This window comes from Strigops habroptila, chromosome 20, assembly GCF_004027225.2.
Source record: "Strigops habroptila isolate Jane chromosome 20, bStrHab1.2.pri, whole genome shotgun sequence".
Lineage (NCBI taxonomy): Eukaryota > Metazoa > Chordata > Aves > Psittaciformes > Psittacidae > Strigops > Strigops habroptila.
The window spans coordinates 3,739,150-3,758,862 of NC_044296.2; the positions used below are offsets into that span (position 1 = coordinate 3,739,150).

At 51.9% G+C, this 19,713-nt stretch overlaps 2 protein-coding genes across 2 annotated transcripts; one reads left to right on the top strand and one right to left on the bottom strand.

Annotated features, from left to right (window-relative positions):
• Nucleotides 1–4,545: 4,545 nt before the first annotated feature.
• Nucleotides 4,546–5,634, top strand: FUT6 (fucosyltransferase 6). The gene has a single exon (XM_030509474.1). It carries the CDS (start codon nt 4,546–4,548, stop codon nt 5,632–5,634), a length of 1,089 nt encoding a protein of 362 aa, XP_030365334.1.
• Nucleotides 5,635–15,689: 10,055 nt separating this feature from the next.
• Nucleotides 15,690–17,999, bottom strand: LOC115618210 (neurturin-like). Its single transcript, XM_030509546.1, is given in 6 exon segments — nt 15,690–15,848; nt 15,850–15,906; nt 15,908–15,925; nt 15,927–16,133; nt 16,136–16,263; nt 17,763–17,999. Coding segments are annotated over 6 exon segments (681 nt in total). The 5' UTR covers nt 17,995–17,999; the 3' UTR covers nt 15,690–15,809.
• Between the last annotated feature and the right edge of the window lie 1,714 nt (nt 18,000–19,713).

The following is a 19,713-nucleotide window of genomic DNA, read 5'->3' on the forward strand; positions in this document are numbered from 1 at the left end:
GTGGTTTGTTCCCTTCTAGGCTCAGAAGAAGCTTTTCAATGGAATTAGAGGTACATAGAGACCTTTTCTCAGTTAATTCTTATGCCAACATTCAATGTCTTGATACTAGCAGACACATATTGCTGATGCGGCTGTGAGACATGCCCTGTCCTCTGGGAGTCTCTGTCTCTTCTTGGGACAAGGCATCTGATGAGATAAATGCTTCCAAGGACTCACACCTCAGCTATAAGCTTTTCCTCACATGCTACACACGCAATGGGAAACTAAATAGAGCCAGGGCACAGGTCTAAACACTGTCCCATTATCATCTGTACTGTGCACACCTCAGCATGATTTTAGTCTATGCCAAACAGCACCCTTCAAACAGCATCTAGGCATGGTCCAAGGATAGCTCAAGGTAGAGAACATTCCCAGCAAGAGCCCTGAATGTGGCTTCATGAGAGGCAATGGGGATGGGAGTCATGATGGGTCACAGCCTCAGGGACAAAAAACCAGTCTCTGGCCCATTTATTTAGTGACGTAGATGAATCCAGTGTGTGCAAACCCATCGTTGTGGACTAACTGCTCTTGGCGACCTCTTTGAAGGTGAATGGTCTCATCCCTGGGTGAGCAATGTCTGCCCCATTGGCACAAGGAGTTCTGCCCTTGCATTTTCCTGTGCTCACCTGGGTGAGAGCTCAGCGTGCAAAGCTCCACTGTCACATTATCCCACTGGGTCAGCAAGGGCAGTTTCCAGGAAGCTTCTCCAAAACAGCATTATTTGTCTTCAGATGCAGGGATTACTGAGACTATTCATCATATAACAATAAGTTTTCATGACAACTGCATTTGGTCCTGCCAAGTCTATTACCTGAATGGCTCCTTTGTTCTGTCCGTGCTACAATCTCACATCACCTTCTGGACTAAGCAATCAGTCACCACATGTCACGTATGCCACTCGGAAGAGTTCTCAACCCACAGCTTCGTGAGTTTTTCTACAGCTTCCCCACACTTGCTCATTTGTTTCATTCCCATTACTTACCCTTGCTAAGCTTACGTTCCTTATGGTCCTAGTATTCAGGGGCACAAGTGTCTTGAATATTCCACCTGCCTGAAGCCTCTTCTCTGGTGCTTCAGGATCCTTCTACTCAGGGCTTCTCATCGTGCTGGGAAACTCAACACTTCTTTTTTCTTCTCTACAGCCTTGAGTAAAATTGCATCTGGAGACATCTGGGCACGCAGGGTCTTCATTTATGCTGCATGGAAAGGGCAAGAAGTCACAGCTTCTCGAGCATGGAGTTTCTAGGCAGAGCACTCGAATGGCTGGTACCTCCTCAGGCCCAGGTGAGGAGCAGCTTCAGGCTGCCTAGGTCATCCCAGGGTGAGCAAACCATGAGTTATGGCCCCCATCCCTCATGCCACGGTTTATTTTGTTGCTCTCACCTGTGCTGGAGTGCTCCCAAGTCTGCAGGAGGCACCTGGACACACTTGATGCGAACTCCAGCTCTGTCCCAGGAGCTGGACACATCTTCTGGTAGAAGGCCTGGAAATGTAAAATCTTCCACCCCATATTGCCCATTTGCATCCCTCTTGCCCACCTAAAACACCCTAAACTTGTCCTAAAACTCCTTCTGTGAATTTAATTCCAGACCAGAAATAAATCAACCCATATTTACAGATGAACCTATTAAAGTCCCATAATAACACATAATGAGTTTTTTATATCCCAGCCAAGTGCAGCCAAGCTCGGTGCCAGATCAGTTCACTCTGGCCATGGCAAACAACCAACCTCTCCATGTCTACTGTGTTGTACAATGCCTATTCACCTGGGCTGGAGGCACTCCAAAGCGTGGTCTGCAGCACTGGACACAGGAGGGATCCCCCAGTCTTGCTCAAGTGCTCATCTACTCCGAAGCTGATGGCGATCGCTGGAGTCACCAGTCCCAAGATGCTCTTTAGCTTGAGATCCTGGAAAGGTGACAAGGAGATGTGGCCTGGTGTGGGGATGGAGGTGGGTATGCCATGAAGCCCATTAACTGGCAGGGGGATCTGCAGACCTGATTCCTCTGCTCCGTGCCAGCTTTGCCCATCCTTCCCGGAGCTGTCCTCCTGCAAACAAGGTGGAGAAGAAAGGATATCACAAGCAAATCCTGTGGATTGAGACTGGCAAAGGAAGAAGCTTGGTGCGTGTACAGACGTGTTTTCAATGGGAAGGTACACTTTAGCACAAACAACGTCTGAGCTGCTTTATTTGACCATTCTGTAATTGGTCAGAGGAACCCGTCGTGGCTTTATTACAGCTTTTATCACTGGCTTACATGTTTCTAGTGGCAGTGACTGGCACACACAGCTTGAGCCATAAAGGAACACGTCACTGATCCTTACTTGTGCCTGTGCTATCCTTCCTGCTCTTCTTTTCCTGTTTAGATCATTCACTTCAGTGCACACCATCACAGAACACTTTCTCACCAGGACCAAGCACAGAGGTGAGTTGCAATATTCCTTGTTTTATTGATAGTTATTTGAGGAGGAACCTGTCTGGGGCTGCAAGACAGAGACACCGGGTACAGGAGGGAGAGGGTCCGTGCACATCTGTGTTCACCTGTGGTCGTAGGGGGGCATTGCGTTCCTCTATTTCCTTATCATGTTTGTCACTAGTGTAAGTACTGCTGATATACAAGATGAGAAGTGACTGGTGCTGCGCCCACCAGCTTTTCATGGGAATCCTATTGTTTTGGTCAACTTTACAGCTACCTTTAAGACCACTGTTTGGGTGGTGCTATATGGGTTTCGGGCTGGTGCTATATGGGTTTCCTTGGCCTTAGGTCAATGTTGGCATGCAATCAAGACTGTCCTGATTACTGCAAAAGCAGCAAGACCTGGGCTTTGGGACAGACAGCAGCGCCATGCTCTTAGAGACCATGGCAAGTGGATCAGTAAAAGCAATTGGGTGTCACAGACCTGAAAGCTCATGATTACTACCTGGTAAAGAGGAGTAGCCAGCAAGATGTTGGTCATAAAAGCACCAGTGATGGTGCTGGGACAGAGCCCGGGGGCAGCTGGAAGGGTGGTGGTCATATGGGTGCTAGCTGGGCTGAGAAGGCTGTGCCTGCTACTCACAGGGCTCTTGAACAAAAGGCGCAGTGATAAACAAGGCTGTTAGCTAGTATAGATAAGCTGGTTTGAAATTTTTACTGAGGTCACCAACCAGAATACAAGGAAACACGTCCAACACCAGCCTGCACAGCAGAACGGCTTACACATAGCTGTGAGATCCCCCCTCCTGACACCCCTGTGTGACACACCAAAAGCCATGGCTCTACTGGCCCATTCTTCTGGCTTGTGTCATCTTTTCAGGGATCCCTTTGGGGCCTTTTCCTTGTTGTGCGTTTTGTTCTGGTTCTCCATGTTCTCAGACAGCGTTGCCTGTGTCTCACAGCCCACGCAGAGCCCAAAGTCTGCCTCAGTGCTCCCATTGTCCTGCTGGGCTGGGCTTGGAGGCAGGGACATGTGACAGGATGTGCGCTGGGGCCTCTTGGTGGCTGCTTTGGAGGGGTCTGTCGCACCTGGGCACGTTCTGACTTCTCCAATGCCCACCACCTTTTTGGTCTCCTCTGCCCTCGTGAGGTTTCTGCCTATCACAGGCATGGTAAAGTGGGGAACAGCACGCTGGCCATTTTATATCTATGGGTTTATGTCTGTATGTTTTTAATCTCTTATACATTTATAACTATATATATACACACACAGCTATACACATATAGAAGAATATATAAACCAGTGCATCTATGTTTAAATTAGAAATATATAAAGTTTGTACACACCTTTACATATACTTCTGTATAATTCTATATATTTCTTTATGTATACTTCTATATATTCCTTTATTTATACTCCTATATATTCTATATATAGAAGTATATATACTGTATTTTGTATAGAAGTATATAGAAATATATATTCTATTATTGTATAGAACCATATAGAAGTGTATAGAAGTATGTGTTCTATATATTGTTTAGAAGTACAAATTATACATTTATATACATTTTTATACATGAGCATTTCCTGGTCCAAAAGAGGTAGGCGGCCAATCACAGAGCTGCTTCTTGGTCCAAAGGAAGCAGGCAGCCAATCACAGCCTGACACCATGTGTGTAGTGAAGGTGTTAAAAACTGGCGGCCAGCCAATCAGAGAGCAGTAAGGTGTTTGCAGGCAGCTCCCTGCTGTCCTAAGATGGTGGCCAAAACAAGATGGCAGCCCCCTATGGGTGGAGCCATGTCTGATGGGGGGGCGCGTCCTCTCCGGCAGCCAATCACAAGCGAGCACATGGCCGGTGGGCGGGGTCTGTGTGTGGCGCCCCGGCTCGAGGTGCTGCGGGTCCGCGGGGGCTCGACGGGAGCGGGGCGATGGCGGCAGCGCCCCGCACGCCTCTGCCTGCAGCTCCATGGGCGGCAGGCGCTCCCGCTGCCCGCTGTGCATCCCGCCCTGCTCAGCCGCGGGCCCGGAGCCGCCTTCCCGCCAGGGGCACTCATCGCCCTGTCCCTCGTGTTTGCAGACCCATCCATGGACCTGGTGGAAGGGAAGAAGATCTCCTGCAAGAAACTCCCCATCTTCCTGCTCTTCGGCTTCACCTTCGGCTCCGGTTTCTTAGTTTCTCTTCATCACTTGAGGATTTCCAAGCCTGAACACTACGATTATGATCTCTCTGCACAGACAGCTTATGTTGCGAATACCAGCGCCCCGCTGGTGGGCAGGCGCAGGTTGACCATCCTGCTCTGGCAGTGGCCCTTTGGGCAGCACTTTGACTTCATAAACTGCACGATGTTCTACAGCACCCCCAACTGCCACATCACCGTCAACCGCAGCTGGTCCCAGGAGGCTGATGCTGTGATAATGCACCACAGGGATGTGTACAGGGACACCAAGAGGCTGGCCAAGCTCCCCAGACTCCCGTCCCAGCGCTGGATCTGGTTCAACTTGGAGTCCCCGAGTCACACGCCAAACTTAAAAGCCATGGACAACCTCTTCAACCTGACCATGTCTTACCGGAGAGACTCAGACATCTTCGCCCCTTATGGGGAGCTGCAGCTCCTTAGCCAACCCCAGCCCCTCAGCATCCCACCCAAGACCAAGCTGGTGGCCTGGATAGTCAGCAACTGGAGAGCTGACTCCCAGCGGGTAAAGTACTACAAGGAGCTGAAGAAGCACATCGATGTGGACATCTACGGAAGGTATCATTTGCCTCTGCCCCAGCAGGAGCTCCTTCCCACTATATCCCAGTACAGCTTCTACCTGGCTTTTGAGAACTCGCAGCATGAAGACTACATCACCGAGAAGCTCTGGAGGAACGCCTTGTCCTCTGGCACCGTCCCTGTTGTGCTAGGGCCTCCTCGAGAAAACTACGAGCGCTTCTTGCCCCCTGACTCCTTCATCCATGTCGATGACTTTGCCAGTGCCAGGGACCTGGCGCGGTACCTGCAGGAGCTGAGCAGGGATGCTGAGAGATACCAGCGCTATTTCCAGTGGCGCAAGTGGTTGAAACCCGTGGTGGGGGCTAACTGGTCTCTGCACCTCTGCAGAGCTTGTCACTTCTTGCAGACAACAGAGGCCAGGTACCGGGCTGTGCCCAACCTGTCTGAGTGGTTCGTGTAGCTGCTGTTTGCTCAGCTCGTTCCAACCCTTTTGTCCTTGCTGGCAGGTTGCAACTTCACAAGATGATCGAACTTTTGTGGAAATAGGACAAGAAGAGGTCTGAAGCAAACAAGGACAAGGAAGCAATTAGGTGCTTGTATGGCTTTGTCTTACTGGAGAATAGGCTGTCAGGTAGAGTAATGTATTAGTTTTTTGCTGATTTGTTAGTTACCGGAACAACTTGTTACACTGGCTGCGGCTTGGTCTTTGGAGCAGTTCACTTACAGAGGCTGTAAGCAAACAGTTCTGATCAGCTGCACGGGCTGGAGAGCCGAAGCAAGTGAACAAGATGCAGAGGCGAGATAGCAATACCTATCACAAACCTGTTTCGAGGACTTTGTGCTCTGCAAAGGTGCAGCTTGAAGGGACGGCCACACCACAAGGCTGCCAGCTTCTGCAGGAGGAACTGGACAAGCTCCTCTCCCCGAGCCCCACAGACCCTTGCTCTGCCTCGGGCTCTCCCTGGCTGCCTTTGGGGTGCTGCATCAGGATGCTAAAGGGACAGAAAATAATTCAACTTCTTTTACAAGGCTGTTTTTTGGAGAGGTACAAGATAGTGAGGGGTTAAGGAGGGGTCTGGTAGCAGCAGACTGGTGCAGGAAAGGTATGAGGTGCCAAGGATGCCTCTGAAAGAACCTTGAGTTTTAGTGCCTGTGGCAAAGAGACGCTCAGGACCAGCACGTGATGAGCCACCTCCTCCTCTGTGCCTTGAACATCACAACTTCTGGCATCGGCTGATGCCTCCAGGCCATGCATTTAAAAACCGGGAAATAATTGGCCTTTATTGAGCTTTCTGCTGCTGTTCAGGTCCTATATCTGGAATTTGTTTCCTTTTCAGGTTGAGGAGCCCCATTGCATGGAGTCAGAGGACACGGCTGTGCCCTTCCAGGCTCCCTGCCCATACCTCTGGACATTCCCTTTGTTTTCCTGCCTGCTGCTGAGCCTTGAGCTGAGCTTTTCAAAGGTCTGTCCTTACCCCAGGATGTTTCCATGAGGAAAATCAGCTCCGAGCCCAGCAGCGTTTACAGAGATGTAATTGTTTTCTCCATCAGCAGCACTGAGCAAATATTTCCAAAGAATTCCCTGTGCATTTGCTCCTGCAGTCACTTGGTGGGAGAAGGACCATCAGCAAAACCTTGTCTTTAGCACTGCGAATCCCTTATTTTCATGAGCAGCCTTTGCCACCTCCATTTTTGCTCTGCTTTGCAGATCGGTTGGGTACATTGATCGGCACAAGCCTAACAATCCTTCACTGAAATCTGAACCTTTATGCCCCCCATCATTTCCCTGCTCTCCTAACAATACCTGTCTAGATGAGACCTTCCTGAGGCTGCTTGGTTTCTTGAAGAGCCCTTGCTGGACCTTAGTGAATCCCTTTGGAAATTCAGGTAGAAAGATGCCACGTCTTCCTTAGCCGTGTGCTTGCTGCTGCTTCAAGGAAGAGCAATAAATTTGTGAGGCATCAGTTTTTATTGCCAATAGTTGTCCGTGTGTCTGCCTCTGCCTTTTCTGCCTGCAGACACACACCTCTTCCCCTTTAGCATGCAGCTCCTGGGATCTCATCAACTAACCCTGATGTTCTTCCCATCTTTAAAGCCAGTTCAGTTCAGAGCAGCTGGAGAAATTTAAGACTTAATGCTGCTGATTGAGCTAATATGGATGATGACAAGGGATAAATAATATCCTGCAGGTGACCCATTGGTCTAGGTCATCCCCAAGTTGCAAAAACTCAGGGGGAAAGAAGTATCTCCAAAGCCTACACAAGGGAGGCATGAAGCGTGGCTAAAGCCCAACCAGCCCAGGCTCAGAGGCCTCACCATGGAGATGGACCCCATCAGAGCTGGCGCTGGTGGCATCTTCTGGGAATGCCACACTTTGGTGACAGCACACACTGGGAAACGCCAATGGTTTTGCACCATTGTGCTGGGAAAAGGCTGGATGGTCCCTCTGGAGTAGGGAAGGGAGGCACTGACCTCAAAGCAAATGCTGGGGGCTTGTCAGGGTAGCACAAAAACCAATTAAATTTGGAAATTTTCTATTGAGGTCAACCTGAAACCTGATGTAAATCACGTGCAGAGGGGTGGGGAGGAGCCAGATGGAAGCCCAGGGCAGTTTTTAAGTGGAGAGAAATGCCTTTCCAAGCTTGAAATGCTCTCCAATGGAAACAGTGATGGGAAGCCCCTGGCTAGGGAGGGTTTTCTCTCAAGCAGAACGAGTATTTCTGCAAAGCAGAACAATTTCCATGGCTGGTGACACACACCTTAGAGCAGTGGCCAGCCTCAAGGTGCCCGAGTGCTGGGACACAGATGGAGGGGCGTGTTGAATAGCAGGAGATCACCTGAAAGAGCCCTGGGCTCTTTAGCATGGGGGATCACAGGGACAGGGCTTGACACATGCATTTAGTAGACACCTTGCATGGCTGGGAGGGCCGATTCTCTCCAAATTGAGCTTCTTACCCTTGTGGAAAATCCCTTTTCCAACTACAGGGAAAGTCAAACATAATTTATCCATCCCTGCTAATGCCTCCTGCTGCTGCTGTGGCCCTTTGGGAGCACTTTGGGAGCACCCGCTCAGTAAAACAGCTGCAAGAAATCCCCAGTTTTCCCTTTCCATCCTCCCAAGCCCCACTCCCTTTGCTTCCAAGACCTGGATTCATTTAACACCTATTAGAAAGAGATGAATCCCATAGGGTTTTGGACTCTCAACTGGCAGCACCAGGGTTATTGACTCTCTCCTTTTGCACTTGAGCCTGGAGGTATTTTGGCAGGTCAAGGCCAGGCAATCCTCATCCCCCAAATTGTTCTGCAACCTTCAAAAGGGTGAGCAAAAGATGAGTTTTAGTTCCGCTGAAGCATTTAGGGCTGGGCAGACCATGGGGTGTTAGAAGCTTGCACCCAGCCAGGCTTCAGCCGTGGTCCTTGAGGAGGGGACATGGGGTTGGCAGGACAAAAATCATGGAATCATAGAATGGTTTGGGTTGGAAAGGACCTTAAGATCATCCAGTTCCAATCCTCTGCCATAGGGAAGGGGTGCCTGCAACAAGAGTAGAAACACACAGATTGATGGGTCCTTTTACAGTCCAAGGTCTGAGATGTTTCAGCTTTGTCCAGTGCTGGGAATGGTCCTCTCCTCTGCAGTCAGCGCTAACAGGTCCAAAACTGGAGCTGGTGAATGTCACATTCAAGCTTCCCCTCAGTGCGGCCATGTTCTGGGGAAGGGATATGGGTGACGTGGAGCCCCACACAGGCTGATTTCGTTAGGAGATGGGAAAGCTGACACCACACTTGGGAAACTCTGTAAGGGGGGGACTTGATCAAGGGAAACATCTGGATGGCTGCGCCGCGGGGGCCCGGGGCTGGGAGACTGTGCTGGGAAGTCACAGTCCGGCTTTTGGGGCTTGATGCCTCCTTGATGAAGTGGGTTTCCCCCTCCACACCCGGTTGGAGATACCAGCACAAGGAGTTGCTTCAGTCCCTCGCACTGAAGATGTGGAAACACCCCAATCGACCCCAAATAGTTCCTCTTTTTCCCTAAAGGTGGTAGGAGGCAGGCTGAAGTGTTCCCAGCTAATGCTTTTGGGCAGAGATGGTCCAAAAAGCAGAGAAGGGGAGATCTTGATGAGATGATGATCAGATGAAGGGGCATTTCCCCAGGAGGTGAGGGAAAGGCTGCTTCTCATGGGAAATCAGCGTGATAATGACTTGAAAATGGAGGTTTTGGAGCAGTGTCTGACTTCAGCTCTGGGCCAGATGGGAGCCAAGAGGAGAGGCAGAGCTTGAGAGAAGCAAATCCTCACGAAGCCCGGCTCAGCACAACTTTGCACTTGGGGAAGGGAGGAGAAAATGCTCAGATACCCCCAAATCCTGAAAATAGCAGCTGGAGCCTTACAAGCTCCAGAGTTCCATCATCCATCCCTGCGTTTGTCCTCCTGGGCATGTGAAGGTGCCTGAACCAGCCCTGTAAACTCCATTATTTCCAGCTTTCCTGAGCCTGCAGGCAGATACCTCCAGTGCTTTGGAAACCTGCTCCTCATTTTGTCCAGGGAGGTGGGGAGAGGGAACATGGAACTATCACCGAGCTCCTGCCTTCCCTCATGGCAAAACCCCACAGCAGCTGAAGCAATGACTATTGTTTGGTAGTGATATGAGGAGAGAAATAATCATCTATATGGGGCTGGTTTCGGTTCTTTTTAAGACTTGCAAACTCCACATGTTTGTCTCCACTTTGATTTCGTGTTTTCCTGTTTGAAGCCAGGCTGGGTTTATTTTCCCCCTGTTTTTACTGGGAGGCAATTCTGAGCAGCACAAACGGCGCGCTGAGGTTGAGCACTCTTAGCATCCTATTTCCTGCTTGTTACTTTTTCCATTTAAAAACTGAGCACATGAGGACAGAACGTCATTGGAGAGCTGGGATTCGTAAAGCTGGGGCTTTAAAGCAAGAAACAGAAAATCTCCCATTTACACTACAAAAATCAGCAACATCAACCTCATCTCCAAGAAATCGCACCCAAAATCAGCCCCAGCCCAGCCCAGCAGCACGTCCCGCTTCACGCTGTTGTTTCCTTTCTATTTTTTTCCCCTTGCTCTTGGAGGAGTCAGATTTTCCAAGCAGCCCTCTCCAACGTGGTCATTAAAGCTTCACTTTGTCCTCTTTCTTTTTCGCCTCTTCTTTTTTTTGGGACAGGCTGGCAGGAGGATCGCAGCGTTCCTCCGTTTCTGGAGTGCACCCGCACGCATGCGTGCGCGCCTGCGGAGATTTATGAGTCTCAAAAGATGCTTCATAAACTATTTACAAAGTGGAGCTTCAAGCGTGAAGGTTTGACTCGGCCACGAGGGCTGTCAGGCCTCCGGGTGGCAGGAGGGGGGAATATAAACAGACCTTTCTTTCCATTCCCCAAAACCCCCCACCAGGAACCTTTGTGGTTCAAAAGCAGTTTAGCTACAAGCACAGGAGTTTGTGCCCACCCTCACCACAGGCTTTAGGGAGTTTCAGCCTATTTTTCAGTGAAAAAAGAACTAAAAATCATCTTTTTCTGGACAGACTGGGGTGGGAGGGTAATGATTTTAAAGGACAGGCGTTTCCCTGTCAGGGACACAGATGCTCTGCACACTAAATGCCATAATGTGCCTTAAATGAGGGTAATGTACCTTAAGTTATAATGACATAATTATAATAGGTGCCAATTTGGGGTAATTGTGTTCAGTGGGGTCAAATGGGGGGGTAATGTGTGTTAACTGGAGGTAACCCATGTTAACTGGGGGGTAGCACATGGGGTAAATGCACATTTAAAGGGGTCAGTGCCTGTTAAATGGGATTAATCTGTGCTAAAACAGCAGGTCCCCTCTGGCTTTTTTCCCCTGAGGAGCTACTGGAAGCCAGTAGCAGGGAGAAGGAGCTGGGGTGGGACTGGAGGGTGTGCGGCCGCAGCGCTGGGCCCAGCACTTCCATTTTCCACTTTGAAACACGTTTGTGTCCTGAACTTGGCTGGGCTTTCAAATTGCAGCCTTTGATCCAACCCAAAACATTATCCACCATCATCATCCTAATGGGAAGAGCAACAAACCCCCGGCCAGTGCTGCTGCCGCCTTTGAGATGTTTTCCATGTCAAATAAAATATGTTTCTAACCTCAGCACTGCTTCCAGAGGAGCAACTGAGGCTTTTTTTTCTGGCTGACCTTATCAAAACCTTGCGATTTCTTTCTATTTTTTTCCTTGTTTTTTTAATGTGATTTAGCCAGAATTGGCATGTCTTTGAGCCAACCCAACTGGCAGCACCTTTACAAGAAGTGGGGCTAAAGCAACACAGCCCCACTCAGGCGACGTCCCAGCCTTGGTGACGTCTCAAATCATTGATTTCATCAATATAGTTTTGCAACAGATGAAAATGGAAGAAATGGGGCTGTTTGCAGGTGTGCAGGGAGGTTTCTAAAGGAAACTGAAACATGAAGCCAAGCTCCTGCCATCCTTCAGCCTGCAGCCAGCCACATGGACCTCCTCTGCTCTCCCAAAAGCAAAGCCACATTTCCATTTCCATCCCCATGTTGAGGACGTAACATCACTTCACCATCTCTTACCCATCAGCAGCTGTGAAAGACAATAAATGGCAAGAAATCAATATAATCCTCCTTTTATTTTCACTTTGTCGTGAGTATGTAACAGCATCACACCCGAGTTTATCGTTGCTTAAAAAAAATAACATCAGACTGCTTTTCTTCTTCCCCCAACGTTCAGAATAAATGGTAAAAACGTCATAAATGTAAACTGCACTTGGCACCACTGGATCAATAAATAAAGTTTAAAAAACAAAGAAGAGAGAGAAAGACAGAGCGCGTTACGTAGATGGCACGCTATGGGATCTAAATAAATAACATAAGTTACTTCCAATAAATAGAGAGTATCGAAAATATAGATGCATTGCATCAACTTCTGCAGATGGTCGGTCAGACCCGACAATACCAGAAGGGAAACGGGTTTATCCGGATGGTGCCGAGTGGAGTCGCAGGCTGGGCCGTGCGCTCCCACCCGGCCGTGACACCAGGCTCCTTTTTGTCCTGTTTTTTTCCTTATTTTCCTTTTTTTTCCCCTTTTTTGTCGTCCCCCCCCATCTCTTGGGCCTCAAGTTGGAGGCTACGCCTTGTTGAACTGAGAACGAAAACATGTGGTAGCCCTATTTACCAAGGGAAGAAGGCTGAGGTTTTGAATCCCGCTTGATAAATTGGGAAAGTGATTTCTTCCCAGCAAGTCTCTGGACCTGTTTAAATAAGGAACGCTCCCTTCGCAAGTGCTTCCATGGAGTGGAAACAATGATGTTAGACCCGTTTCCCCCTCACAGATACCAAATCGGGAGTGAGACCATGTCAGCAAATGGGATCCCAATGGATGCGAGTGACTGGTGGATCCGAGCCAGAGCCGGAGCCCCGGTGCTCCGGCTGCCTCCGGCACCAGCCAGAGTTACACAAACATAGGCTGTACGTAGAGCAATGTGTATAGTAAAACACAATGAGACATCCCATAACTCACTGTTGGAGAGCCGGGATAACATAACACTCGTATTTTGCGCTGTCACAACCACAGGAAGAGTTTTAAACATCTCCTCGTGTTTCCAAACGTCCTGATTTTTCCAGCACTGTGAAGCCCCCCTCATCGCCTGGGGAGTGATGCCACTGCAAATAACCCAAACCTGCAACCCAACCTAAAACCATCCCCATGCAGATGCTGCACCCTGTTAACATTAAATAACGCATGGGGATGAGAGAAGGAGCCAGATGAGATTTAGTTGTAGCTTTGAGTAGGGAATTTTCCATCCTTTTTTGCCCTTTCTGCATTGTAGACATTCTTCCGGACAGCTCCAGCTCCTATTACAGTGGAGAGGGCTGTAGAAATGGAAAGCATTAGGGAAATATCAGCCTTTCGATTGGAACCACATTTCCATGCCCAGGCGGCAGCGAAGCAGCGCGGGATGAGCAGCGCTCCTGCAGTGGAGCCGCAGCAGCTCCATGCAGAGGATGGACCTCAATGAGATGCACAATAGAAGACACACAGAGCAAAAGCCATCCTTTGGCCACGGCCGTGATGCCCCAGCTAACCCCAAGACCTGGACAGGGAGTTTTGCAGTTACAAATCCCAGCTGCATCCCAAACGCAAAGATACAGGCACATCTGCAGATGTCAGGCACTTCCCCTACTCCTCTGGTGCTCAGCTGCTGGCGGGTGAAAGGAAAAAGAAGGAAAACTAGATGAATCGGAGCTATTCATATTGGTTTGCAACACACACATTGCATTGGGGTGGTTCCCAGCGTGCCTGTTTCTTTGGGATATGAGCTGGATTCGCACTGGGTGTACCTCAGGGTGCTTTGCAGCTGGAAGGGTTAAGAGTGGGTCTGGGGTGCCCTGGCCCCCTCTGCCTGCCCCTGAGCCCCCTCACCTCCCTGCTGCACCCAGCAAGACCCTGGTGAGAGGAGGGTCCCAGGTCCCTTTGCCTTTGATCCCTGCAAATCGAGGCACCCTAAATCCCTAGATATTGCCCAAAACCATTTCCCAAGCCAGCATTTCCCAAGCAACAGCTCCAACATCTCTCAGCAACCTCCTTGTGCTCCGGGTAAGGAAACTCAAGGCAGCCCTGCTGCAAACCCTGCTCCCACAGCACCGGGTCCTGCACTGCTTCTGCAACACCTTCCCTTGCTTTATTGCTCTAGTTCCTTTTGGGGTTTTTTCTTACTGCAACAAAACTAATTTTAGTTTTATAGTAGTGAGAACTGGAAAGCACCCAAGCCCTTGAGAGCGCCGTCAGTATGAGTACATTTGGGTGCACTTATTCTTTTAAAGTCAAGAGCGAGCCAGTGGCTGTCCCCATCCTGCTCCCACTGCCCCTTATTTTGGGCCAGCTTTTTCCTTTCCATGCAAGCCCTGTGGTGCAAACTCTCCCTTGCAGCAAGGACCACGTTTGTCTGGTCTCAGCAGCGTTTGCACCCCCATGGCGCAGAATCACCAGCCCTTGTCGGTTCACCAGCATGAGCAATGCCCCACGGATGCTCCCCATGCCCATGGCTGCCTTCTCCCTTCCCCAGCAGGAAAATGCTGTGTTAGGGAGTGCAGGCTGCTTTCCCAGGGATGCTGGGTGCGTGGCCAGCCCTGCTGAAGGATGGTGTTTATGTTGCCTCACTACATCCTGGCTGTGCTCAGCAAAGAGCGGCGTTGGGATGAAAAAGCGAGATAAAACCCACCAGCTCGGCCCAGGGTCGCAGGAATTGCTGTCTCCCATCCCAGCCGAGCTCTCCCATCCCGCTCTGCTCCCTCGGCTGCTGTGGTCACTATATGAGGACTCCTCCTCATCACTACTGTGCTGGGATGGAGGCAGATGGGATATTTAGTCCCATTTAGCCGGATGGAGGAGCTGGGACACTGCTGTGATCGGGGGGTGGCAAGCAGAGCCTTTTCCCTTATGTTGGTTAATGCCCAGGACATGACACCAATATTCTCCTTCTGTTTATGATTTGCTTTTTCTGGGAAGAGGGCCAAGGGGAGAAAACCCATCAATCCCAGGCAACAAATATAGCCTGCCCCGAGAACGCAAAAGTCTGCGGTCTCATTTATTTCTCCGCAGAGTAAACAAGAGTGACACTGCTGTAAATGCGAACCAGAGCCAAACCCCGGGATGAGCCCCCTCTCCCGCAGGATTCCAGCCCCACCGATGGGCAATACTCACGACGCCCGGTCTGGCTCTGGGAAGATGCCAAACCACGGATGCTCCTGCCCGTGCTGCAAAACCTGGTGAGGGGCAGCGAGCCGGTGGCTGCGGCCGGTGGGCCTCTCGAGGCTGCTGTCACCGCCAGGGTGGTGGCAGGTCTCCAGCCCAGCTGCCCGCCTGGGCTCGGGCAGGAGGGTTAATCCAGTTACTTCAGATCATTGTGAGCTTTAAAAAGAAAAGCCTGGGGGTTGCGGGGTGGAGGTGATGGTGATGGCGGCATCAGCGGGGAGCAGAGCCAGGCCTTTCCCCTAAACACCAGCCTAGTGTCAGAGGCACGTCCTGATCCCAAACACAGGGAAGCTGGGGTGAAAAACTGCCCTGGAAGTGCAGGGACCCTGGGGCAGCTATGGGCAACATACAGCACCCTGTAACACACACTGTGCACCGCAGCACACCCCGACCAAGTACCACACACCACCAGCCACCACCTGTATGCAGCAAACACCCGCACAACACCCCTGTGCATGAACACGCTGCCCATGCAACACCCAGAGTGCCCCATCACCTCTGCTGTGTGTGGGGGACACCCGCTTTGCAACACCCCCTCTGCCTGTAACACAACCTGTACGTGTAGAACATGCCCTGCGTGTGTTGCACACCCACCGTCACCCTCCGGGGAGGCTGACAGGGACCCCTGGGCCACTGCCGGGATGGGACAACAGCCACAAGCAGCCGTCACCACTCCAACAACCGCAGCCTTCACCGGCACCCACAGCCACGTCTCTAGTCCTGTGCGGTACCAAGGGACACACCAGCAGCTCAGTCTCTCCTCCTGCACCCGGAGGGTCTGGCTTATCCTTGTGCCTGGTCCCTCTGCCTGGTGGCCAGCGAGGTTTCGGGGCCGGGGCATCACTTCTCCCGCCTGTTCCTGCCGGGGGGACCCCGGCCCTTCACACGCAGCCACACTCCTTGGCTGAGAGCTCATTGACGGGTGTAATAGCGGTTGTAGGCATCCAGGAAGGAGACGTCGTCGTCGTAAGCCAGTGGGCCGGCAGCAGGGTCGCGCCTCGGACCTTCTCCTTCTTATCCTCCTCTTCGCTCCTCATGCTCTTCAGCGAGAGGTCGTAGCTGCGCACGGCCGCCTCGCAGGTGCCGCTGCAGTAGCGGAAAAGCACCGTCTCATCCGACTCGTAGCCCAGCCCCAGCTCGCTGACGCTCACCTCCAGCTCCTTCAGCGCGCAGGGTTTGTGGCGAGCGCGGGCGCGCTTTGCGGCGGCTTGCCGGCCCGCGGGAACAGCGGCAGCTCATGCCCGCCCGAGTTCATGGCCTGGCTGTAGCGCTCCACCAGCGCCGGAGATCAGCTGCCGGATCTCCCCTCGTGTAGCTCGTCCAGCAGGCTGCTGTCTGCAAGGGAAGGGGCTGCGCGTCAGCGGGGTGTCCCACCCCGGTGCAGGGGATGCTTAACAGGATGGAGGTGGGTTTAGGGCATGTGGGCATCCCCCAGGATGGGAGTGGTTTGGGGCACGTGGACATCCCCAGGAGGCCCTCAGTGCCATGGGTTAAGTGGTGGCCTTGGCAGCGCTGGGGAACGGTTGGACTTGATGCTCTTAAAGGTCTTTTCCAACCTGGTTCATTCTGTGATTCAATGGAGGTGGCCCAGGGCAGGCGGACATTGCCCACAATGGAGGTTGCCCAGGGCAGTGCCCATTCCCCGGCGCTGGTTCCCAGCTCCCTCCCTGCCCCGGTAGCAACTGCAGGAATTGCAAACTCCATCCCCACAGCCAGCAGCGCGTGGCCAAAACTGCAGCATCTCCAGCAGTCGTCTTGAGATGGCATGAGCGCCCCAATGCTTTTAAAACCCAACCCCAAACCCCGAGGCCAGAGCTGCCCGTGGCCTTCAGGAGCCGAGGGTGAAAAACCCAAACTCCTTCCTTCCCTTTCCCTCTTCTTGCCTTATTTCTTGTTTCCTTCCCTACCAGCTCTCCCCTGCCTGGAGCTGTCCCAAACAGCCCCTTCCACTCCCAGCACAACAGTAGAACCAAACTGGTTTGGTTGGAAGGGACCTTAAAGCTCATCCAGTTCCAACCCCCTGCCATGGGCAGGGACACCCTTCCACTAGAGCAGGTTGCTCCAAAGCCCCTGTGTCCAACCTGGCCTTGAACACTGCCAGGGATGGGCAGCCACAATGATTTTGGGGATCTTTATTCCTCTTCCTTAGCTAAAAATCAGCCAAAGAGCTTCCCCTATGGCCTGGGTGGAAGATCTGCCCCCTCCCCCAACATGCAAACTGCCCCCAGCCACCACTGGCAACATCCAAATCCCTTTATCCAAAACCCCTAAAAGCTGGGTTGGTCCAGCTCAGCACTGGGGGAGGCACAGGAAGGATGGAGGAAAGTGTAATTTGACAGCTTGTCATCGATTCCCAGATTTCAGCCCCAAAAGAAGTTGTTCTGGTTTGGAATGGGAACAGACACGCCGGGATGTTGAGCCAGCTGCCAGCGCCAAGGGGCGAAGCTGCCGCCTCCCCATGGAGCAGAGCCGTCCCCCTCGTGTTCAGCTCCCGTTTGACATGGAGCATGTGTCAAAATAGCACAGAAATATAAACTTAAAGACAATAAAAAGCCCATTTGTGCTAAAAAAAGCAGCTTCTTTGCATTAAGATGAGCTGTTTGCATGCCATGGTTTGGGTGCCCAGTGCCTGCATAGCAGGACCCCCTGCTGCATCCCAAGCTCCTCCTTAACCATGCATAAAGGGGTGTGCAGAAGCAAGAGCAGGGAAAGAAACAGGGAATAAACCCTCTGGAGGTTTTGTGAGCTGAAAGCGTGTCCCAGTGGGAGTCTGGGGCCGGATGCTGTGGGATCAGGAGGGATGGTGGCCCTGGCGCAGAGGCGCAGCAGCTTACACTGGGCGAGCAGCGAGCCGTGGCGTTGCAGGGCCCGTGGGGATCTCCGGGGAGCCGCCGGCAGCGAGGAGGAGGAGGAGGAGGATGAGGAGGAGGATGCCCGTGAGGAAGACGGCGAGGAAGGCAAGGGGCTGTATTTCCGGCTTCCGTTGAACATGTCTCTACAAACTAAAATGGATAACATGGAACTGAGGAGCATCGATGCAATGGCTGCAAACTTCCATACCTTCATCTTAGAGCAAGTCAGAACATTGAAACTCTGCAAAACAGGCAAAACAAATATCCTTATTACGCAGCCTTCACCCATGGCCCCTCTTCCCGCCCCCCATCCCCGTGATTCGGGCTGGCTGACCAGCTCCCATGGGATCACCAGCATCCCCTTGGCTCCATCTCATCCCCTCTGCCCTCCCGAGACTGGGGCAGCCTTGCTGTAGGGAAACTGAGGCACGGAGAAAGGGCTGCGCTGCAGAGGGGGAATTGGCCACAGCAGGTGAAGGGGTGGCCTGGGGCTGGTGGTGGCAAAAGACAAGGGGATTGTCCTCAGCCAAGCCATCCTCAACAGCACACAGCCTGGCCGGGGAGGTAGATATCTAGTGGAAGGATTTAGTGGAAGGTGTCCCATGGCAGGTGTGGCTGGAACTGGATGAGCTTTAAGGTCCCTTCCAACCCAAACCATTCCATTATTCTGTGATATCCACCTCCCTTGCTCCGGCCAAGTTCCCTCACACCAGGGGCTGATATCGCAGTGGATGGCTGCCAAGTAAAGGACGGGCCAAACTCATGTCACCCCAGCCCGTGACGCCTCTTTGCCTGGCACATCCCCTTCTTGAGGGGACGTGGTGAGCAGTGTAAGGAGCCACCAGCTCCATCGTCCCTCCTCCTCCTCGCAGAGCCCTGGTGTGCTTTGGTGTCCCTGCCATCCTCTCACCCAGATGCTCAACCAGAGCACCGAATCCCTCCCCGCTGGCAGATGGACACAGCAGCTCCACCAAACCCAGGCCAAAATCATGACAAGCTCAGGAAAAGTGAATGGGATGGCTGGAGCATCCCCAGCACGGCTGCAAGGCTTGTGGTGGGACCTCGGCCACGCAGAACATCCATTGCAGCCCAGCCCAGTTTCTCAAAGCATAAAAGAACCCCACTGGCATTTCCCTCGCAGGCAAACTGCACCCTTACCTTGTGCCATTCAATTTCCTCCATCCAAAGCAGATGGGATTTGGTGAGATTTTACAACTGACCTTGCAGCCAGGCAGGGCACCAGGGAATTGGGTCCGTGCTCCCATCAATGAGCTGCCAGGCATTAAATCCTCATCAAAGATGCTCTGGAAGCAGCACTGACTTGCAGCTGCCTCCCGGCCCCTTGTTTGATTCCAGCTCCTTGCAAACTCCAAACATTTCTCCTTTTCAACTAAATTTTCCACAGGGAAAAAAAGCCCAAAACCCAGCCCCGGTTCAGCAATATATGCCAAATAGAATTTTACCAAGGGGGAAAAAATGTTATTTTCCAAATGGAATTTGACAGGTTGCTGCTCTTGTAGGACACAAGGAGGGCTGTGAACGCCGCCTCCTCGCCAGCAAGCCTTTCTTTGACAGGATGCAGCTAATTGCACGTTAGCTAACAGTGATTATCTGCCCTGTAGGTTACAAGGTAATTGTAGAACCCAGCCAGAGTCTAAATATTTTCAACGGGGCTATAAACAATGCCAAGCTAGAAAAAGAATAGTTTCACCATATAAGGAGGTAAGACCATGAGATCCCGCCGGGAACACGGCGGCAGAGCTGAGGAGCCGCGGCGGCGATAAGCACCGGCAGCACCACGTGCCCCAGGTCAGAGCCTGCAGCGGCTCGTGGGGAGCATCAGGAGCACCAGGAAGGGGGTGGGATGGTCCCATCCCCGTCTCCTGCTGCTTCTCCTTCTGCAGAGCCAAGGTGGAGCTGGTCGCCCCATCCG

Bases quoted from the DNA above. Each gene is read 5' to 3' on its own strand.
- FUT6 (XM_030509474.1), top strand. From the start codon at position 4,546: ATGGACCTGGTGGAAGGGAAGAAGATCTCCTGCAAGAAACTCCCCATC.